This window comes from Gloeophyllum trabeum (genome assembly GCF_000344685.1).
Source record: "Gloeophyllum trabeum ATCC 11539 unplaced genomic scaffold GLOTRscaffold_00001, whole genome shotgun sequence".
NCBI classification, from domain to species: domain Eukaryota; kingdom Fungi; phylum Basidiomycota; class Agaricomycetes; order Gloeophyllales; family Gloeophyllaceae; genus Gloeophyllum; species Gloeophyllum trabeum.
Genome location: NW_006920410.1, coordinates 1,959,541 through 1,976,905, shown reverse-complemented (window position 1 = coordinate 1,976,905; position 17,365 = coordinate 1,959,541). Strand labels below are relative to the sequence as shown.

The 17,365-nt window shown below is 53.5% G+C and overlaps 7 protein-coding genes across 7 annotated transcripts; 5 read left to right on the top strand and 2 right to left on the bottom strand.

The window, feature by feature from the left end:
- The first annotated feature begins 161 nt into the window (after positions 1–161).
- On the top strand, positions 162–2,943 carry GLOTRDRAFT_68346 (ATP-dependent metallopeptidase Hfl). Its single transcript, XM_007862766.1, has 4 exons — positions 162–2,062; positions 2,112–2,413; positions 2,467–2,562; positions 2,620–2,943. Exons 1-4 carry the CDS (start codon positions 275–277, stop codon positions 2,831–2,833), a joined length of 2,400 nt encoding a protein of 799 aa, XP_007860957.1. The 5' UTR covers positions 162–274; the 3' UTR covers positions 2,834–2,943.
- Positions 2,940–3,718, bottom strand: GLOTRDRAFT_68344 (uncharacterized protein). Its single transcript, XM_007862765.1, has 3 exons — positions 3,461–3,718; positions 3,282–3,401; positions 2,940–3,227 (listed from the first exon to the last, which is right to left on the bottom strand). The coding sequence occupies exons 1-3, from the start codon at positions 3,675–3,677 to the stop codon at positions 3,046–3,048; spliced, it is 519 nt and encodes a 172-aa protein (XP_007860956.1). The 5' UTR covers positions 3,678–3,718; the 3' UTR covers positions 2,940–3,045.
- An 85-nt stretch (positions 3,719–3,803) lies between these two features.
- On the top strand, positions 3,804–4,678 carry GLOTRDRAFT_52883 (uncharacterized protein; the record flags this gene model as incomplete). Its single annotated transcript, XM_007862182.1, has 4 exons — positions 3,804–3,911; positions 3,963–4,196; positions 4,246–4,404; positions 4,454–4,678. Coding segments are annotated over exons 1-4 (699 nt in total), but the record flags the coding sequence as incomplete, so codon positions are not given.
- A 364-nt stretch (positions 4,679–5,042) lies between these two features.
- Positions 5,043–9,182, bottom strand: GLOTRDRAFT_52882 (uncharacterized protein). The gene is made up of 12 exons (XM_007862181.1): positions 8,761–9,182; positions 8,326–8,714; positions 8,060–8,278; positions 7,859–8,009; positions 7,326–7,796; positions 7,226–7,271; positions 7,054–7,177; positions 6,930–7,004; positions 6,742–6,882; positions 5,359–6,691; positions 5,283–5,298; positions 5,043–5,232 (listed from the first exon to the last, which is right to left on the bottom strand). Exons 1-10 carry the CDS (start codon positions 9,131–9,133, stop codon positions 6,026–6,028), a joined length of 2,655 nt encoding a protein of 884 aa, XP_007860372.1. The 5' UTR covers positions 9,134–9,182; the 3' UTR covers positions 5,043–5,232; positions 5,283–5,298; positions 5,359–6,025.
- Positions 9,183–9,342: 160 nt separating this feature from the next.
- GLOTRDRAFT_113176 (uncharacterized protein) lies at positions 9,343–10,465 on the top strand. Its single transcript, XM_007862764.1, has 3 exons — positions 9,343–9,872; positions 9,927–10,106; positions 10,158–10,465. The coding sequence occupies exons 1-3, from the start codon at positions 9,383–9,385 to the stop codon at positions 10,220–10,222; spliced, it is 735 nt and encodes a 244-aa protein (XP_007860955.1). The 5' UTR covers positions 9,343–9,382; the 3' UTR covers positions 10,223–10,465.
- A 274-nt stretch (positions 10,466–10,739) lies between these two features.
- GLOTRDRAFT_29935 (lish motif-containing protein) lies at positions 10,740–11,831 on the top strand (the record flags this gene model as incomplete). Its single annotated transcript, XM_007861969.1, has 3 exons — positions 10,740–10,801; positions 10,994–11,189; positions 11,385–11,831. Coding segments are annotated over 3 exons (705 nt in total), but the record flags the coding sequence as incomplete, so codon positions are not given.
- Positions 11,832–15,580: 3,749 nt separating this feature from the next.
- GLOTRDRAFT_32359 (Pkinase-domain-containing protein) lies at positions 15,581–17,295 on the top strand (the record flags this gene model as incomplete). The annotated part of the gene is made up of 6 exons (XM_007862113.1): positions 15,581–16,175; positions 16,232–16,490; positions 16,545–16,686; positions 16,737–17,009; positions 17,066–17,151; positions 17,205–17,295. 6 exons carry the CDS (start codon positions 15,581–15,583, stop codon positions 17,293–17,295), a joined length of 1,446 nt encoding a protein of 481 aa, XP_007860304.1.
- Positions 17,296–17,365: the final 70 nt, after the last annotated feature.

Here is a 17,365-nt window from a genome sequence, read left to right as displayed (position 1 = left end):
TGTATCATGACATCCCTGCTGGTACATTTTATATGCGTGATTTCGACATGCGGAAGGCTCTATGAAGGCGGGGGATTTGCGACCACTTTCTTGCAGAGTCCAAACAGATGCAAACAACTCGCCGCGCGACCCGGAATTGCGCCTCCCCACTGACTAATCCGGCAGCATCTCTGAGCGCGCCGGAATCTCTCGTCAGAGCTCTCCAGCAGGGCTATTTACGCTCTTGCTCAGCACCGTCGTTTTCTCGTTTCTTACTGACTGACGAGGCCTGTGTATGCTGCAAAGGACACTTCGCTCATCTGGGCTTGCCCGCCGCCGTCTCGCCACTTCCAGCAGGATTGGATGGACACGGACGTTCGCTACTCCCACTGGCGACCAGAAGGACCCCAACTCCAATAAGGAGGTAGAGAAATCTGCAGAGGAGAAAGGCAAGGCGAAGGAGGATGTAGAGAAAGCAAAGGAGTCTCAGCAGGGGCCAGTGGAATTGCCCAAGGGCTTGGAGGGGTTCTTCCAGCGGTACAAGCAAGAGCAGGATTCTCCTAAAGACAATAGCTCGTCCAGACAGTCTTCGCAAGAAGACACCAATCAGCAACGCCAGAAACCTCCACCGCCTCCGCCTCAGGGCGGCAATAACTTGAATCCCAACCAGCTTGCGTTGCTCGGTGTTTCTGCCGCGATCATCTACGCTCTTTCCAGTTCGAATGCATCCAGCTCGCGCGAGATCACTTGGCAGGAGTTCCGGACGGCTTTCCTTGACCGGGGCTTGGTGGAGAAACTCATTGTAGTGAATGGACACAAAGTACGCATTAAGCTCCATCCCAATGCGACGTCAACCGTCTACCCGGGAGCACCGCTTGGAGGGGGTGACTTCTATTTCTCCATTGGCAGCGTGGATGCCTTCGAGAGGAAGCTTGATGAGGCGCAGGCTGAGCTTGGGATTCCCAGTCACGAGCGAATACCTGTCGCGTATCACGATGAGATCTCGACAGTGGGAACGCTCTTGCAGTTTGCGCCTACACTCCTCTTTGCGGGTTTGCTCTTGTGGATGAGCCGGCGGGCAAGCTCATCAGGCGGAGGAGCAGGGGGCATCTTCAATATCGGCAAGAGCAAGGCCAAGATGTTCAATAAGGACACCGATGTCAAGGTCCGCTTCAAGGACGTTGCAGGCATGGACGAAGCCAAGGAAGAAATCATGGAGTTCGTTAAGTTCCTCAAAGAGCCCGCACGGTACGAGAAGCTCGGTGCCAAGATCCCTCGCGGCGCTATTCTTTCCGGTCCCCCGGGGACGGGTAAGACGCTGCTGGCCAAGGCGACGGCAGGCGAGGCCTCAGTGCCTTTCTTGTCCGTCTCTGGATCTGAATTCGTGGAGATGTTTGTGGGTGTCGGTTCCTCCCGTGTGCGTGACCTGTTCGCGTCGGCGAAGAAGAACGCACCATGTATCATCTTCATTGATGAGATCGACGCCATTGGTAAAGCCCGTGGCAAAGGTGGAGGAATCGGTGGTAACGACGAGCGAGAATCGACACTCAACCAGTTGCTCGTTGAGATGGACGGTTTCTCAACCAGCGAGCATATCGTTGTTCTTGCCGGTACCAACAGACCGGATGTGTTGGACCCTGCTCTCATGCGCCCCGGACGATTCGACAGGCACATTGCTATCGACCGACCCGATGTCTCCGGACGGAAGGGAATTTTCGAGGTTCACTTGAAACCTCTCAGGCTATCACCAAATCTGCCGCCGCTCGGCGATTTCGCACAGAAACTGGCTGTCCTCACGCCAGGTTTCTCCGGTGCTGACATCGCAAATGTGTGCAATGAAGCGGCTTTGCATGCTGCTCGCGCTGGTTCCGAGTACGTGGAGGAAAGGAATTTCGAGACCGCTATCGAGCGGGTGATTGCGGGTCTGGAGAGGAAGAGCCGAGTGCTGAGCAAGGAGGAGAAGAAGACGGTGGCATACCATGAAGCTGGCCACGCTATCTGTGGTTGGTTCTTAGAACACGCCGATCCTCTCCTCAAAGTCAGCATCATTCCGAGGGGTGTTGGAGCGCTGGGATATGCTCAAGTATGTTGCCTCTCACTAACATGTCTCCGCAACTAAATGAGTGTTATAGTACTTGCCTCCGGATCGCTACCTCCTTTCAACGCCCCAAATGATGGACCGGATATGCATGACGCTCGGTGGTCGTGTGTCTGAGGAGATATTCTTTGGGCACGAGAATATTACAACGGGTGCCCAAGACGATCTTCAGAAGATCACTAGGATGGCTTTTGAAGCCTGTGCCAACTATGGTATGAATGATATCATTGGCCCCGTCAGCTACGGCGGACGGGAGGGTCAGAGGGAAAGCTGGCAGAAACCCTTCAGTGAAAAGACCGGCGAGATGTTGGACAACGAAGTACGGAAGATGATTACGTGAGTGTACTCGCATCTGAGGGTATGGTTGCCGTCTGATGACGGTCCAACAGTAACTGTCACCGACGCACGACGGAATTGCTCACAGAGCACAAGGAGGATGTTGAGAAAGTTGCTAAGCTCCTCTTAGAGAAGGAAGTGATCACAAGGTTCGTCACTCATGTGGATGCCGACGTGTACAGACGCTCAGTCGCGATGTTTTATAGAGAGGATATGATCCGCCTTCTAGGCAAACGTCCATTTGGAAGTCGATCGGATGACATGGACAAATGGTTGGACGAGCACCCTCCATCTGAGCGGCACGCGCCTCAGCCATTCCCCGAAGGGCCTGCGCAGGACGGCCTTGATCAGCCCCCTGCACCAGCACCGCTCGCCACAAGTTCGAGAGTGACGACTGTTGAAGAGTTCTTCAGGAGATAATCTTGGGTGACATGTATGGTCTAGACGGACACCATGTACTGTATCTATAGTTAATAGCACTTCCCAAGCAACCTTGTGGTTGCGCTTGTGCCCCCACTCAAGGTTTCGCCCGCTCAATTGCGCTTGCTAGGATATTAGGGCCGTCATGCCATTAGTCTACACACGACGATGGATTTTACAGAAAGCAAGTAGACTGTCCGAGCAGAACCCCCTCATTCCTCCGCCTGCTGTGTTGGGGATGGAGGTCCATGTCGCTGTTTGAAGAATCGTTTCCGCTTCTCCTCTACGGACTCATTCGCGCCGTGCCCAGCAATGGTCTGGCCTGAATAATCGAACACGCCTACTGCAGCGCCAAGGACCGCACAGGATGCGACAGCCATTGGTAGTGATCGGGCTAGTGGACATCCTGCGTCAGAATCATGACCGGTTGAGGTACACTGATGCTCACAGCGAAGGCCAGCCAAAAAGCCGGCAGCGCAGCCCCCCGCAACTCCATTAATAGGATCATCCCTCTGACGTTGGTTTGCTACGACGGACTCGGTCAAGGCAAACGCTGCACCCATGCCAGCTTCACGCACGGAGACTTGAGCATGTTCAAAGACCAAGACAACAGGGAGCGAGGCGTACCAAAAACACCAATAGTACCTCCATAACGTGTGAGGAAACCGGCTGTACCTCGACTATGCGTACCCAGTGCATTCTGGATGGTGCTCACGAAGAGGCCGACAACAGCTGCTTGCGACCCGACCTTGGCTGCATACCGGAGAGACGGCTTTGGGTCGTACGGGAGACCTTCGACGGTTACGAGCCCACCAGGAGGGCTGTAGGTCGTTGACGCAGACATCGGGACGTTGAAATGAGCGGGTGCTCAGTGGATGAGTGGATGGAAGTAGCCGGTGGCGGTCGGGATGCCGCAACTTCGCAGGGAACAAGCTAACCGATTCCGTCAACTACGAACGCGTCTCTGACTGAGATTACTTTTACCCTACTGTCGACTATGGAGTCAGAACGGGCAGACATGCCTTGGTATAGACAGCCGCAGAACCCGATCCCATTCTCTATAAACCGGAAGATAACTGTTTGTCTTCCTTCGAGAGGTTCTAATGTGGCCGAGCTGAGACAGATCTAGTCGAATGATCCTGCCCGAAGTGCATTCACTTCCGTTGCTAGTTTTCCTTGGTCTATGTCTTCCTTGTCAAACCTTTGTGACGGGAGCCTGGACAGCGGGAATGCACGATCTCAGTGGACCCAAGTCGTCCAGGATTGTTCAGGCGCCTCAGTGGTGGGCGCGAAAGGCAGAATATATATCATGCCTCGTCCTGGTGAACGGCGGACGCCTTTGTGCGTAAGGGTTCCTGAAGGGGTACGTTGTCCATACAATCATGGAACACTCTTCTAACTTGGAAGAGCAGGACAATCATTTACATAGCGCCGATATACGATGTGTTGCTTGGGCTATGTGTTCTCTTCTGGTCCCGGAAGTGGTGGTCCTCTTCGCAGCCGCAAGTTTGCTGTACGTAGTGGATGTTAGAAGGCACGGCATTATCGGTTATCTCCGTGGTCACGGCGGCGTCAGTGTGCACGTTCCCCGACTGGCTCCGCTAACTTCAGTTCTTTCAGCCAATAACGTCGATTTCTGTGCATCCAGTACATCCATACATAATCTGTACTACGTCCAGAGACTTCACCACGAGGATCTATGATCTCACACAAACTCCCGCTCAATACCCGAATAATCCGCACTGGCCTCCATCAAAGGAGCCTAGTATGGCTGGAGCTGCCTTTGGCCTGCAAATGTCGGAACCTGAGGGTCAAGGAGTCGGTCGCTGTGTAGCCGTACTGGCGGGAGGTCGCTCTGGAGGCCATCAGGCCGCCGTTCTAGGTGCAGTACGTCAGATCAGTGACTTGTCCATCCTTACGACACCGGAAAGAGGACTACATAGTGCTTCCATCCGGTCCTCCCGTTGATCGCCACCTGCGGGGTAGGTTTATTATCTATAACATCTGCCACTCCAGCTCAGTTGTGACAAGATGGACCGTGCTGCAAAAATATGGCCGATACCATCGTTAGAAAGCGAAGGGATAACTAGGGAGGACAAGCCGTTCTTTAGCACGACAATCCTGCACCAAGCCCGAATACTATCTATCACGTGGTATGTGCTGCCTACCCACCTTATTGCCCCTGCAAATAACTCCGTCTGTATTAAAGGTTAAGCCAAGATGTGTTACTCACTCACAGTGCCCCCGCTCTTCTTCGCACCGACCCGGACGACAGGAACAGTGAAGTGTACGAAGCCGAGGGTACCCTGGCTATCTGGCGATGGCTCGGCGTCGACAGATTCTTTCCACCAGGTTACGAGTCTTCCGCGTCGCAAAGGATTAAAAGAGGATGCGCTTCCGTACGTTTCTTTCTCGAGCGACATTGATATAACATAATATTGCATATTAGGATTATCAGGAGAGTGGTGAGCACGGCTGATTATCTGACGCGAGTTGCTCTACCGCGACACTAATGGCTGATCTAGCATCCTTCAAGGTTATATCCGTCCTCAAGCTTCCGACGATAACAAGGCATCTGCATGTCTATCAGTCACCGTGTCATGATCCCATAGTCATTGTCCCGCAACGGAACAAACTTAAGGTATTGAACGTTTGTCATCTCGAGCCGTGTCCTCCTCCGCAGTTTCCCTTCAAAAGCGAGATAGCAGCGCGCTTCAGGTCTTCCAGCAGCATCACATTGGACAACGGGGGCGACCTCAAGCCGGGCCTGCACGACCTTAGTCCGGGTTGTTGGGAACTCGTAGCACCTGTGGATAGGACCGACTCAGACTCTGTGAACATCGAGGCCTGCGAAGTCTCTCAAGCGGGAAGACTTATCACAGCTGTAGGGACCGATGGCCACATCTGGATCTGGCGCCTACAGGGTTAGGGTAGCGAGATCCCCTTGTCTGCATGGAGATTCTTGCCTTTCGATTACCGGCTCGCCTGATATCTTTGTACATAATCCCACTACGTGCTGGCTTATCCTTGTACCTCGCATTTGTATTGGGGTATACATATCTATTGGGAACATGGGGGAAAGTTATGGGCTATGCAAGATGAATGAGGGCAGTATGATGCGCATGCAAATATACAAGACTCGAAATCCAGTGGTCCTTTAGATACTATCCAATCGAAGCATTACACACACGTTCAATCCGCGTCCAGCGGCGTGGTCGCTCCTCCAACGCTTCCTCTACCTTTTCCACGATTCGATGGTTTCCTCGTAAACCGGGGAATATGGGACATAGTGAGTTCTTCGTCGTCACCGTCGACGCTGACATCAGAGCTGTCGTCGGAATACGTCTGAGCCCTCGGATCATCATCCCCCTCTGGAGGCAGCACCGGCCTTGTCCATCGTGCAGCTGACCGGACACCGTCGACCCATCGTAATGTCTCTATGCCGATCTGTCGTACTTTCCGGGTTCGTAAACGCCAGTGCCTAGGTCGCGCACTCTTTGAGCTGGCTGGACTCGACCTTCCGTCATCAGCTGAAAGACTAAGCCGATCTTTGGGCTCCTCTTCCTCAACGTGGCCCTTTGCTGGTACAGCCGCGAGCATGCGTGGATCTGATGGGAAGACCAAAGGCAGCATGTATCGTGAATCCAGCAATTCTCCGAGCACCTGAGGAGGTTTCGCGGGCTCCCACGCCTCGAGATCTTGTGAATTGTCGAAGAGCATGTCTATGTTCCTTTGAGCGAAGTAGAGTTGAGACGATGACACTGTCGAGACAGATTGCGAACTGTCGTCTAACGACGCTGTACCGTCGTTGAAATTCGACGAGCCGCTCTCGTCGTAGTCTCGATCTCGATCATCGATCTAGAAAGCCACAGTTATAGACGGGCGACTAAGGCACCGCCCTAACTCACCTCCTTCCTCATTGCTTCCACGCCGAGTTTAACTCGATGTCTTTCCCAATCTTTCTGTAGTTGCGCAAGGTACTGGCTACATTCTTCGGTCATTCGGCTTTCGTTAACCTCATACTTATAGTCCTTCACTGCCCTGCGCATCTGAGGGATCATGAGAAATCAGTAGATGGTTGAACGTAGACCCCTACCTGAAGCGGGTTCAGGTCCTTCAGTTGCTGGATCGTAGCAATCAAGTCTGAAAACTCGGTGACAGAGGAGAGACACTATCAGAGGTTAGCCAGAACGAGAGAAAACTGAGTGGCATGGTTGTACCTGCAGCCAGCTGAGGAGATCCCAGACCGGACCGAAGTGTGAGAGCACCCCGCGGGGAAGTCCCATTTGATTCGCCCATTGTTTCAACTGCTTCAAGTTGGCTTCGATCTGAGTGGCGCGTGATCTGCATACATTGGTGATCCGTCGTCCATGAAGATCAAGACAGACCTACCGGCAAAGGTACTTCTTCCGTGTTAGTATCCGATTAAACATTTCGCCTAACTGTCCGTCAGTCCCCCTTGTGTGAAATTAAGAGGATTGCGTGTTCTTACATGCTGTCCAGTACATTATCTGTGACCACAGTTGTGTTATGAGAGCAGGGTTTACTCCGGATAGCGTCAGTAAGGTATGCAAGGCTGTCAGGAAAGATGTAACGTCCGCAGGCGATGGTGTTGCAGAAGTCTCCTGGAACAAAGCTTGTAAAGGCGTAGTAGGACCGCGATTACGAGCGAATGACTGAGTGAAGGAAGAAAATGTCCGTTGCTGGGGAGACCCCACAGCTGGCGGAGAAGGAGGTCGCGTGAGATCTGGAGACGGCTGTGCACTGCCATTGCGTATCGTGGCCGGTACAGAAGAGGAGCCACCAGGTTGTGCCGTCTTTCTTTTCCCAGCCAGGGACCTTAAGAAGGACCATTCAGATTCGAATTGAATCGACTCGAGGTCGGACGCCGGATGGGCATAGTCTAACAGCGCAGAGTCGAGATGCTCGTCGATCTTTCTTTCAGCAAAGCGGATGATGAAAACTGTCGGAAGCGGAGAAAGAGATTGTCAACGTAAACCTGTGGAAGGAACGAGCGACGCATACCGAACACAGAGTTAATCAGCTCCTCAATGATATCGAAGGAACCAAGCATATCACAAGCCTCGCTGATCGACTGGTCACACCGCATGAGATGGAGCCACACTGTCGTGTTGTACAGCCAAAATACTAGGCACGTTATGTCGTCTGCTTGGTTCTACAAGCAACAGTTGGCGATGGTGCATCACGACAAGAGGTAGGACGCACGAAAACGGTCTCTTCGATACTGTCGGTGGCACCGATGATCAGGTCTTCGAGCCATGTGTGATCGCAGGTTAAGCAGGCAAACCGAGCCAGTAAATACAGCACATTGGCAGGCTCCGAGTTGCCCAACGCGATAGGGAAGTTTCCGATCAGCGACTGGAAAATATAGGGCAACGAGGACGGTGAGAATACGAGCATAGTGGTGAAGTCCAGAGGTGGTGTCTAAGGCAGAGTCAGCGAGTGGCCAAGGAACCGTAGCATCTACGTACAAACAAGGCATCTTCCATGTCCTCGTCTTCGCCGTCGTCCTCCGTTTCACTGAGCACGTTATCGTCTCCCCACCATCTCGGCTTGATTTGCAGAATCCGCGCAACATTGTCGCGCACGCTCCTATTCTTGCCCTTAATTTTAGCGTGTCTTTCGACGTGCCGACGTCGCTCCTCCTTCTTGCCGCCGGACCATCCCTCACTGCGCATGGCTTCCTCTAGTAGCAAGGCCACGTCTTCTCGTCCGGGCATAGTGGAGTGCGCGGTTACGATGTCCAGGGCGGTCAGCTTGCGCCGCGTCTCCGTAAACAAAGAACATCCGTGGGTCGACAGATAAGAGACCAGCGTCGGAGGAGCCAGAAGCGCAGCATAGTGCAGAGGCGTCCATCCAGCTACCGTACGTTAGCCTATGAAATTCACAAGAATAACTAGGCATACCTTTATCTGCTGCATTCACGTCCGCTCCCTGCGAAACCAGAAGCCGGACACATTCCTCCCTCTCGACATCGCGGTCCGACTCGGCCCCGAACCCCAAGGTAGTTATGCTCACAAGCCCGAGCCCATCCTCGTCCTGGGCATTGAGGTCAATGAACTGCTGGGCCTGCGGATCATTGAGAAGGAACGTCAATGATGTGATGTCGCCAAAGACGCAGGCTCGATTCAAACAATGCGAGGCTAGCTCCGTCTTCTGCGCAGGGGAAAGACCCGAGTGCGGCGAGAGCAGCGTCGCCAACTGGGCAGGCGTCGGGTAGAGGGGGTGCAGGTCGGGTTCGGGTGACAAGTCCAAGGGTGGCAACGATGTGGAGGCCATTAGCGACAGCGAACGCGGCCCCGCAGGCTCTAGTACGTTATGCTGAGAGCTCCCGAGTGTATGCGCATACGGCGTATTATGTCTAAGCTCGCTCGAATGCAGCGATCAAGGTTGTGCTACACGCATGATGGCGGATAGACCTGCGTTCCCATTTAGGCAACCGTACTCGGATCTTTTGCATTCAAAGTCGGTCGACCCGTCGCGGCTGCACACAACGATCGCACACACTTGGCCAGGCGACCTGCTCAGATGCATCCCACGAAACGACGAAGAGTCTCTGCAGAACCACCCTCAAGTCCGGCTGCCTCGGATGCAGAGGTGCTCAGTGAACAAGGCCCCTCTTCAAATAGAGAAGTCGACGATGAGCAAGATTGGGTGTCCGCCTCTGAAGAACAGTCGGCGGACGAACACGGTTCCCCAGACACAGAAGATGAGATAGCTCAGGCCAAGCGGTCCAAATCCAAGAAGACGTTAAAACGGAAACGTCGCGCGACCGACCCTTCCAGCTTTGGTACCACTTTGCAGTCTCTACTGAGCACTGAGACTCCTACCACACTTCCTTTATCATTAAAACCCTCTCTCAACCGCAAGCGTAACGATGAGAAGCTCGAGTTGAAAGCGAAGAAGGTTCTGAGGACAGAGAAAAAGGAGAAGGATGAAAAGGGCAGAATCCGTGACGTGATTGGAGGGTGGGGAGGGGAGAGCGAGAGAGCATTACGAAAAGTAGCGCAAAGAGGAGGTGAGATGCTCAACAAATGTTTGCTTACATTCACGCTAACGATCGTCTATGCAGTGGTGAAGTTATTCAACGCCATTCAGCAGACTCAGGCCGCGTCTGCGGTCGCGGCTGAGCAGGCCAAGGCGAACAGGGGAACTGGAAAGCCTACCTTACCTGCTCCTGACTTTAGCAAAAAGTCCAAGGGGAAACACAAGACTAAGAATGAAGTCTCTAGCCATAGTGGGGGTAAGGAAGGTGAGAGTGGTATTTTGTCGCCTGCATCGCTTCTGCTGACTCGATTTACAGCCACCCTAGACAAGGATAATTTCCTGGATATCATTCGCTCCGGAGGGTTAGTTTCGAAGGCGTAGTTCTTGGGGACCGTTTGTCTGTTGGAGGGCGTAGTCCAGCCGTTCACCCGGTTCTTGACCGTCTTGCCGTCATGCGTCTTGGAATATGTGCTACGAGCACAGGGCCGACGGTGTCCCTGACCAGCCCCCCATTCCATAGCTATGGCTTCGTCGGCCTCGTGTGTTCTATATAGCACTTCGTGTGTGCCGGTGCATGCCAGTGTATGCCACATGTACCCTAAAATCACGCTTATTCGGTTCCGCACTTGAAGCATGAGTATCATGTCCAGACTCTATCACATTAGGCATGCAAGGACATGAATTACTTTCCAGACTAACTATCATGGTAGTGATCTACAACGGTGCAACTTGAATGAAGTGGCTGTTACGGACGTTTCCGACCGGCCCTCAAGTAGACTGCTTCTTCCGGCCTTAAATTTCTTTCGCTCTGACCTTACCATGGTGTGTACAGTTTTTTTCTCCATGCGTCCCTATGCTCAGACTCAATGGAGGTCCCTCCCTCTGACAGTCTTCTTCGAAGACCGAGATACACAAGGAAGAATGGAACCGCCGGCTGCATGAGGTTCAGGTAACCAAAAGGTGAGCATCCTGACCCACCTCGAGCGTGCGCTGCGATCCAAGGATGAGAAAATTCATTGGGAATCTCGCTGATACTCCATGACGAGTTTTGAAAAATATGCATGTATTATCTGAATTTGCAGTGCTCGCGCTCTTTCTACATCGATCCGTAGTCATGGACTAGTGAACTGACCTACCGATTCGTACGACTAGGGACCTGAATCGTCTGATCATGGACTATTTGGTTATCGAGGGATACAAGTCGGCTGCAGAAGAGTTTAGTCAGGAAGCAGGTCTTCCCCCACCTGTGGACTTCGAGAGTATCGAGAGCCGGATGAACATTCGAGAAGCGATACAACGAGGGGACGTCGAGGACGCTATCATGCGGATGAATGATCTGAATCCAGAGGTAAGTGCTGCTGCTCTTCTCTCTCCCCACGCCTGCCCGGTGCGGGTCAGCAGGATTAAATCTTTTCATGCACCACTCTGAGACATTGTCTCTGAGGATAACCAAACACCAAAACTTCAGTCTTCAATATGATTCTTTGGATATCCATTGGTTTCAACGCTTTTATGACGCCGTACTAACATCAGCATCGCATAGATACTGGATACGAACCCTGCGCTCTACTTCCGGCTACAGCAGCAAAAGCTTATTGAATACATCCGACATAACCGAGTGGCGGAAGCGTTGCAGTTCGCGCAAGAGGAGCTTGCTCCGAGAGGGGAGGAGAGTCCCGAGTTCCTGTCAGAGCTAGAGCGGACGATGGCCTTGCTTGTATTTGATTCTGCCTCGGCGCCAGCGGGTATATCGGAACTACTATCGCCTGCTCAGAGAGTGAAGACGGCCGGGGAAGTGAACGCAGCCATTCTAGAGAGCTCTAGCCAAGGGAAGGAAGCAAAGCTCGTTGGCTTACTCAAGTTATTGTCGTGGGGGGAGGCCATGCTTTCTGAACGTGCGGAATTTCCGAGGGTATGTGACCCCAATTCGTGGAGCGTGCTCGGTATTAATGAACCATTAGGTCGATCTGCGATCGCAGCTTGTGCCTGAGAAGGAGGATATGGTGATGCACAGTTTTGTTTAGACGTGATGAAGCCTTCGTCTCGAGGGATGTACAATTGTTGGGCTGTATAGTACTCGTTTGGTCGCAACGCTATGGGGATAGTTCGGTTCCACCACTGCCGTTTGAGCTGTAGGCGTCACGGTCTCGATAGGAACGAGGAAAACAACGGACGCCTTGGATCCATACTAGCAAAGAAGGTTTCATGTATCGTTGGACCGATACCGGTGAAACGCGTGCATGCTGGAATTCGTGGAAAGGATGCGCGTATGTTGGCATCTAGATCCGTGGCTGTAATTGAGCACTAATTCCAGCGGCAGAGGAGTCTTCCGACCGCCTTCCTCGGCCGCGATATACCACCGGTCAGGCTGCATTCCCGCGGGTATCAGGATGTGGGTTCGCAACCGGACCAGATTGGCCTGCGCGAGGGCAATTAGCTGTCGCGAAATGGGCCATTGTTTGATAAATGTACAAGATCAAAGCTGCATCAGATATGAAAAGATTTGGGAGCATACGCTGCAGCACAACCCTAAACGAGCAGGGCGGCGGAGGAAATTACAGCGTTTCCGGGGAAAAGAGAAATACCAAATTTGGGCGGCATTGTCTGCCTTCCTTTTACCGCGCAGCCACAACCCGCCTCGCCAGCCCTTCCCGTTACTCCAGTATTGTGCTGGCTTGCAGGCGTCTGCCAGGACCGCTGCCGCAGCTGTTCTTGCTTTCGCTCCGTCTCCTCCTTCCGCGATACGTTGGCCTGTGCTGGTCTGTCAACGATCGTCTCCGCCGCCTACGAATTACCTGCCATACCCGCCCTGCACGGCTCCTGCTCGACGTGTCTGCGCTGCTTTTTATCACTTGACTACTCATGACGGACAACATCAGGTCTGCGACTGCGAAGGCTCGCAAGCCACCACGCAAGCTCGTCGTCGTCAATCCCAATCCAGACTCCGATAGCAATGGCGACGACGACGACGATAGACGCTCCAATAACGTCTCGCAGCCTCTGTACTATGAATATCGTGGGCATTCAGTGGCAAGCCCCTCCGCTCTTTCTCCTCCTTTCGAACAGCCGCCGCTCGCTTCCAGCTCTCACAGGCCTCATCCGTTGACGACCACTGATTTGTCTGAAACGCAAGGGATCAATTCTCGTTCACGATCCAATCCTACCCTTTCCTCCCCTTCTACTGCAAGCTCACCGGCCGCTGAGTCTACCCCTCCGCCCAGTACACCTGGGCAGTCGGTAGGCCCCGTCGATCTCACGGGTGATACCAGCCAGAATGCGGAACCCCACATCAGGTCATTTGGCTCCAGCACAGATGTCGCCAGCACCAGCTCGCAGTCCCGCAATCTTTTTGATAAGATCAAGTCTGTCCCAGGCATGGTAGCACGTAACAGTCGTCGCGGATCCAGCCACAGAAGGCCGGCTACGGTGAGTGAGTTTATAACGCTCATAATTGCAGTTGCTGATAGCGATCTACTACAGTCTCCAACGGTGCCCACAACGTCGGCAGATTCATACACGTCGCCATCCTCAACGGTCGGCGAGAATGTTATCATCTTGGTCACAACCGACGCGGATGCTTATCACGCCGTGCCGATATCTCGCGCGAAGGATCCTGTATTTATTAGGGAGAGGATATATACTAAGGTAAGCGCTAGCTGTGATAGTCACCTCTATCTTGGATCCAACGCCGTTCGCCAGTTACAGATATCTGACGAGGATCAACCGTACTATTCAATCTATCGGACCAAGATTGGTGCATACGCATTGGGAGATGCATTGTCTGACGAGCAGTTGTTCGACATATGTCGTGCCCAGGGCGACAGTTCTGGTTCTGTCATTTTCTTTGCCTGTCATTCCTCAGCTCGGATGCAGGACAATTCTGTGCATGCGAGCTCTCCGGTTACGAGGAGTTGCCCGCCTCCTGTCCCGCCTCCTGTGCTGAACCCTGGCCCACTTTCTCCTCCAAGACGCTGCAAACCCAGTGGCAGGTCTCGGTTTGATAGCGCATCCTCCACCAGTGAACCGGCCCGGGCGGACGTCGCCGCTGGTTATGAGCCTTCAGTGTCGGACGACATGGAGGATCAGGACGTTTCGTTGAACAGACGCGCAGCCCGACTTCCGATGCGGCAGCCTAGCAGTCGATTGAAGGCTGCTGCTGGGGCACCTTCCTCCCCCGGCGCGGGTGTTAAGGCTCACTATGGATACCCTTCGGGCCATACCCCCACGTCTACGAATCAGTCAGTTAGGCCGCTTTCACCGTCAGAAACGTATACTGGACGCACTCGGCCAGTCGATCCTTTGAGAATTGACAAATCTGGTGGCCCTACCTCTTCTGTTCCGCCGAATGGATGGTCCCCGGGGGCTTCCCGATACGCTACTCAGCAGGATCCTTACATATCTTCAAATTATTCATCATCCCACTTGCGGAATCTGTCTGATGCTGCTTCTGACAGAGAGCGGGCCCTGCGGGAATCCGAATCTCGTATTGAACTCGCCGGGAAATACTGGAAGCCCCAGAGGGATGGCAGAGATAGATACACCCCTAGACAGAGTGGAGAGAATGAATCCCCTGAGCCTTGGGTCGTCGTTCCCCGCGATACACCGTCAACCGCTCAAGGGCAGCACAAGGTTCGCTCGCAGCCGTCCCAAGAACTATCGCGCTCCCCGCCTTTGTCTAGAGGCGGTTTCGATAGGGATCGAGCAGAACGAAAGTTACCGAACGAGAGGTCTGTCGGTCGTCTGACCATCCCCACTGCTCCCCGTAATCCTCCTCCGGCTCCCCCAAGTGGTCGTACTCCCCAACCCCAGCGTATACCCGCGTCGTGGAATGCCTCCTTCAACCCAGCCCCCAAAGGTGAAAGCCCGTGGACTCCTAGACTGGCTACAGCCAAGAGCATGAGTGACTTGAAAAATCCTATTCCATCGTCTCTTACGCCTGGAGGCCGTCGTGGGAACCACTTGCCGGTCAGCGGTCAGCCTGGAGAACAGCGTACCGTGAAGATGCAGATGAGCAGCACGAATTTGCGAGGACCGTACGAACCGTCCCGCACAGGGGCATTCTCGCCACCTCCAAGGTCGCGACCTTTACCATCGTTGAGTGTCCCTCATACATCGGAGTTAAACCAAAACAGCCGTGCACCGACGTCCTTCTCGAGTAATTACCCGGGCCTTCTGTCCCCCAATCGAGAGCCCTTCCCTCGTCCTTCGTCTGCACTTGGTGATGTGTCCTCGCCAGAAGCACAGACCAATGGCCGGACTGGTCCTTCTCCTGCTGATATTGTGCACGAATCGGATGTCTTGCGTGCACGTTACGCAGACACTGTGCAGCCACCTTTACCTCCCAAGCCTCACTTGGATCCTCCTAACGAGAGGCCTTCCGATGTGTATGCTGGCTTGGCCGATCCAGTGGCTCCTTATCAGACGAGCCCGCCGCCCAGGAGTCCCGTCAGTCCCCTGGGGCCACGACCTGAGAAGCCTCATTTCGATACGCCATCTCCAAGCCTTGCAACACCAGTTGGAACTACACCGCATCAGGACAGCCCTGAAGAAAGCTCCGAGTCGACTCTCAAGGGTGGCGAGCATGACTGGTTCCGTCATTACCTTCAGCAGCCGCACTCTGACTCTTCCACTCTTATTCCTCCTTTGTCGGTGAAGTCCAGTCCCTTTCAATCCCATACGACAGCCTCAAGCAATGATTCTGGGGTTGATTTCGGGAATAATGGCTCTGCTTCTACATTCATGTCTCACAGCTCCAGGGTTTCCATACCTGAAGAGGGTTCGGATAGCGGGGAAGATACTGGTACTGGGTTGTGGGCTAGACCACCCCTCACAGTGCAGACGGGCTTCCCGCCACCACCACCTCCGCCACCTCCCATTCCGCCACCACCACCTCCCCAGATGACCTCTGAGAATAGCGGCAGAGGGCGACGAGTGAGCGTTTTTGTAAACAACGATCAAGATACATGGGCTGTCCGTCCGCCACCCGAAGACGTTTACGAGCGTCTGGAGGAGTTCTTCCCTGGTCACGACCTAGACAAGCCTGTCATCGATGCGAGCACCGGCGGGACCTCCCCTACCACCACGGAGCATCCCATTCCTCTTCCTCCCGAGCCTACTGAGAAACGGTGGAAGCACAAGAAATCCATTCGTGTCGTGGCTGCCGAACACAAGAAGAAGATCGACCGGACGTCACGCATGGATCCATCCTCTCTCGCCAGCGATGTCCGGAGACACAGGAGTACCAAGCTGTGGGACAAGCAGACTGAGGAGGTGACAGCGGAGAAACTCAGGTCGTCGGTCCCGGAGTCTCCGTCGCCGTCTGCTCCGCCCAAACGTAAGTCAGGGTTTCGGCGACGCACCCGTTTTATTTACTAAATTTGAGATACGCAGCCATATTCAAATGGGTTCGAGGTGAAATCATTGGCAAGGGTACTTATGGGAAAGTGTACCTTGCTCTCAACGCCACCACTGGTGAAATGATTGCCGTGAAGCAAGTCGAGATTCCTCGAACTGCCAGCGACAAGAATGACGATCGTCAGCTGACGCTTGTGCAAGCGTTGAAGCAGGAAAGCGAGACCCTGAAGGATCTGGACCATCCAAACATCGTGCAGTATCTTGGGTTTGAAGAAACTCCGACTCATCTGAGCATGTGAGTGACGACTTTCCACTAATATGTTCGAGTCTGGCTTATATTACCCTACAGCTTCCTTGAGTATGTTCCTGGTGGTTCGATTGGTGGCTGCCTCAAGAAGCACGGGAAGTTTGACGAGAACGTCACGAAGTCATTTACGTGGCAGATCCTCAATGGTCTCGAATACCTCCATTCCAAAGGCATCCTACATCGAGTGCGTGTGCTTGTCTATTTTCTCTGAACCCTCGGTGAACGTTTTGGTAGGATTTGAAAGCCGACAACATCCTAGTCGAAGCTACCGGTGTCTGTAAGATATCAGACTTCGGCATTTCAAAGAGGACAGACGACGTGAACGCCAACGGTCAATTCACGGCCATGCAAGGAACAGTGTTCTGGATGGCCCCGGAGATGATCAACTCCAAGGAGAATGGATACAATTCAAAGATCGACATCTGGAGCGTCGGCTGTATAGTCCTGGAGATGTGGGCAGGCGAGCGGCCTTGGAGTACGGAAGAGATGGTAGCTGTGATGTTCAAGGTATGTATTGCTCATTTGGGCATGAATCACGGACACTGAAGTGCTGCTGTTATTAGTTGTATGGCAAGGCCGCCCCGCCTGTCCCGCAGAATGTCCATCTGTCCGCGTTGGCTGACGATTTCCGACGAAAATGTTTCGCGATGTGAGTAATTCTTATCGCTGTTGTTGATGACAGAAGCTGACGAACTATTGTAGTAACCCCGATGACCGGCCCACGGCGGCTGAGCTTCGACGACATAAATACCTGATACTCCCACCGGACTGGGTTTTTAATGGTTTCAAGTAGGCGAGGATATACTGACATCAGGAACTGCTTCTTGTCTTCGCATCACTGTCTCTTCTCTTTGCGCGCATCT

What these genes read in the sequence shown, in the direction of transcription:
- GLOTRDRAFT_68344 (XM_007862765.1), bottom strand. Translation starts at nt 3,677, where the DNA reads ATGTCTGCGTCAACGACCTACAGCCCTCCTGGTGGGCTCGTAACCGTC. An exon ending in AGGTACTATTGGTGTTTTTG is followed by an intron (nt 3,402 to 3,460) that starts GTACGCCTCGCT and finishes CCGTGCGTGAAG; the next exon opens with CTGGCATGGGTGCAGCGTTT. An exon ending in CTTTTTGGCTGGCCTTCGCT is followed by an intron (nt 3,228 to 3,281) that starts GTGAGCATCAGT and finishes GATGTCCACTAG; the next exon opens with CCCGATCACTACCAATGGCT.
- GLOTRDRAFT_113176 (XM_007862764.1), top strand. Translation starts at nt 9,383, where the DNA reads ATGCATCCCACGAAACGACGAAGAGTCTCTGCAGAACCACCCTCAAGT. An exon ending in AAAAGTAGCGCAAAGAGGAG is followed by an intron (nt 9,873 to 9,926) that starts GTGAGATGCTCA and finishes TCGTCTATGCAG; the next exon opens with TGGTGAAGTTATTCAACGCC. An exon ending in CCATAGTGGGGGTAAGGAAG is followed by an intron (nt 10,107 to 10,157) that starts GTGAGAGTGGTA and finishes CTCGATTTACAG; the next exon opens with CCACCCTAGACAAGGATAAT.
- GLOTRDRAFT_52882 (XM_007862181.1), bottom strand. Translation starts at nt 9,133, where the DNA reads ATGGCCTCCACATCGTTGCCACCCTTGGACTTGTCACCCGAACCCGAC. An exon ending in CGTGAATGCAGCAGATAAAG is followed by an intron (nt 8,715 to 8,760) that starts GTATGCCTAGTT and finishes AACGTACGGTAG; the next exon opens with CTGGATGGACGCCTCTGCAC. An exon ending in ACATGGAAGATGCCTTGTTT is followed by an intron (nt 8,279 to 8,325) that starts GTACGTAGATGC and finishes ACTCTGCCTTAG; the next exon opens with ACACCACCTCTGGACTTCAC.
- GLOTRDRAFT_68346 (XM_007862766.1), top strand. Translation starts at nt 275, where the DNA reads ATGCTGCAAAGGACACTTCGCTCATCTGGGCTTGCCCGCCGCCGTCTC. An exon ending in GAAGTACGGAAGATGATTAC is followed by an intron (nt 2,414 to 2,466) that starts GTGAGTGTACTC and finishes ACGGTCCAACAG; the next exon opens with TAACTGTCACCGACGCACGA. An exon ending in GAGAAGGAAGTGATCACAAG is followed by an intron (nt 2,563 to 2,619) that starts GTTCGTCACTCA and finishes GATGTTTTATAG; the next exon opens with AGAGGATATGATCCGCCTTC.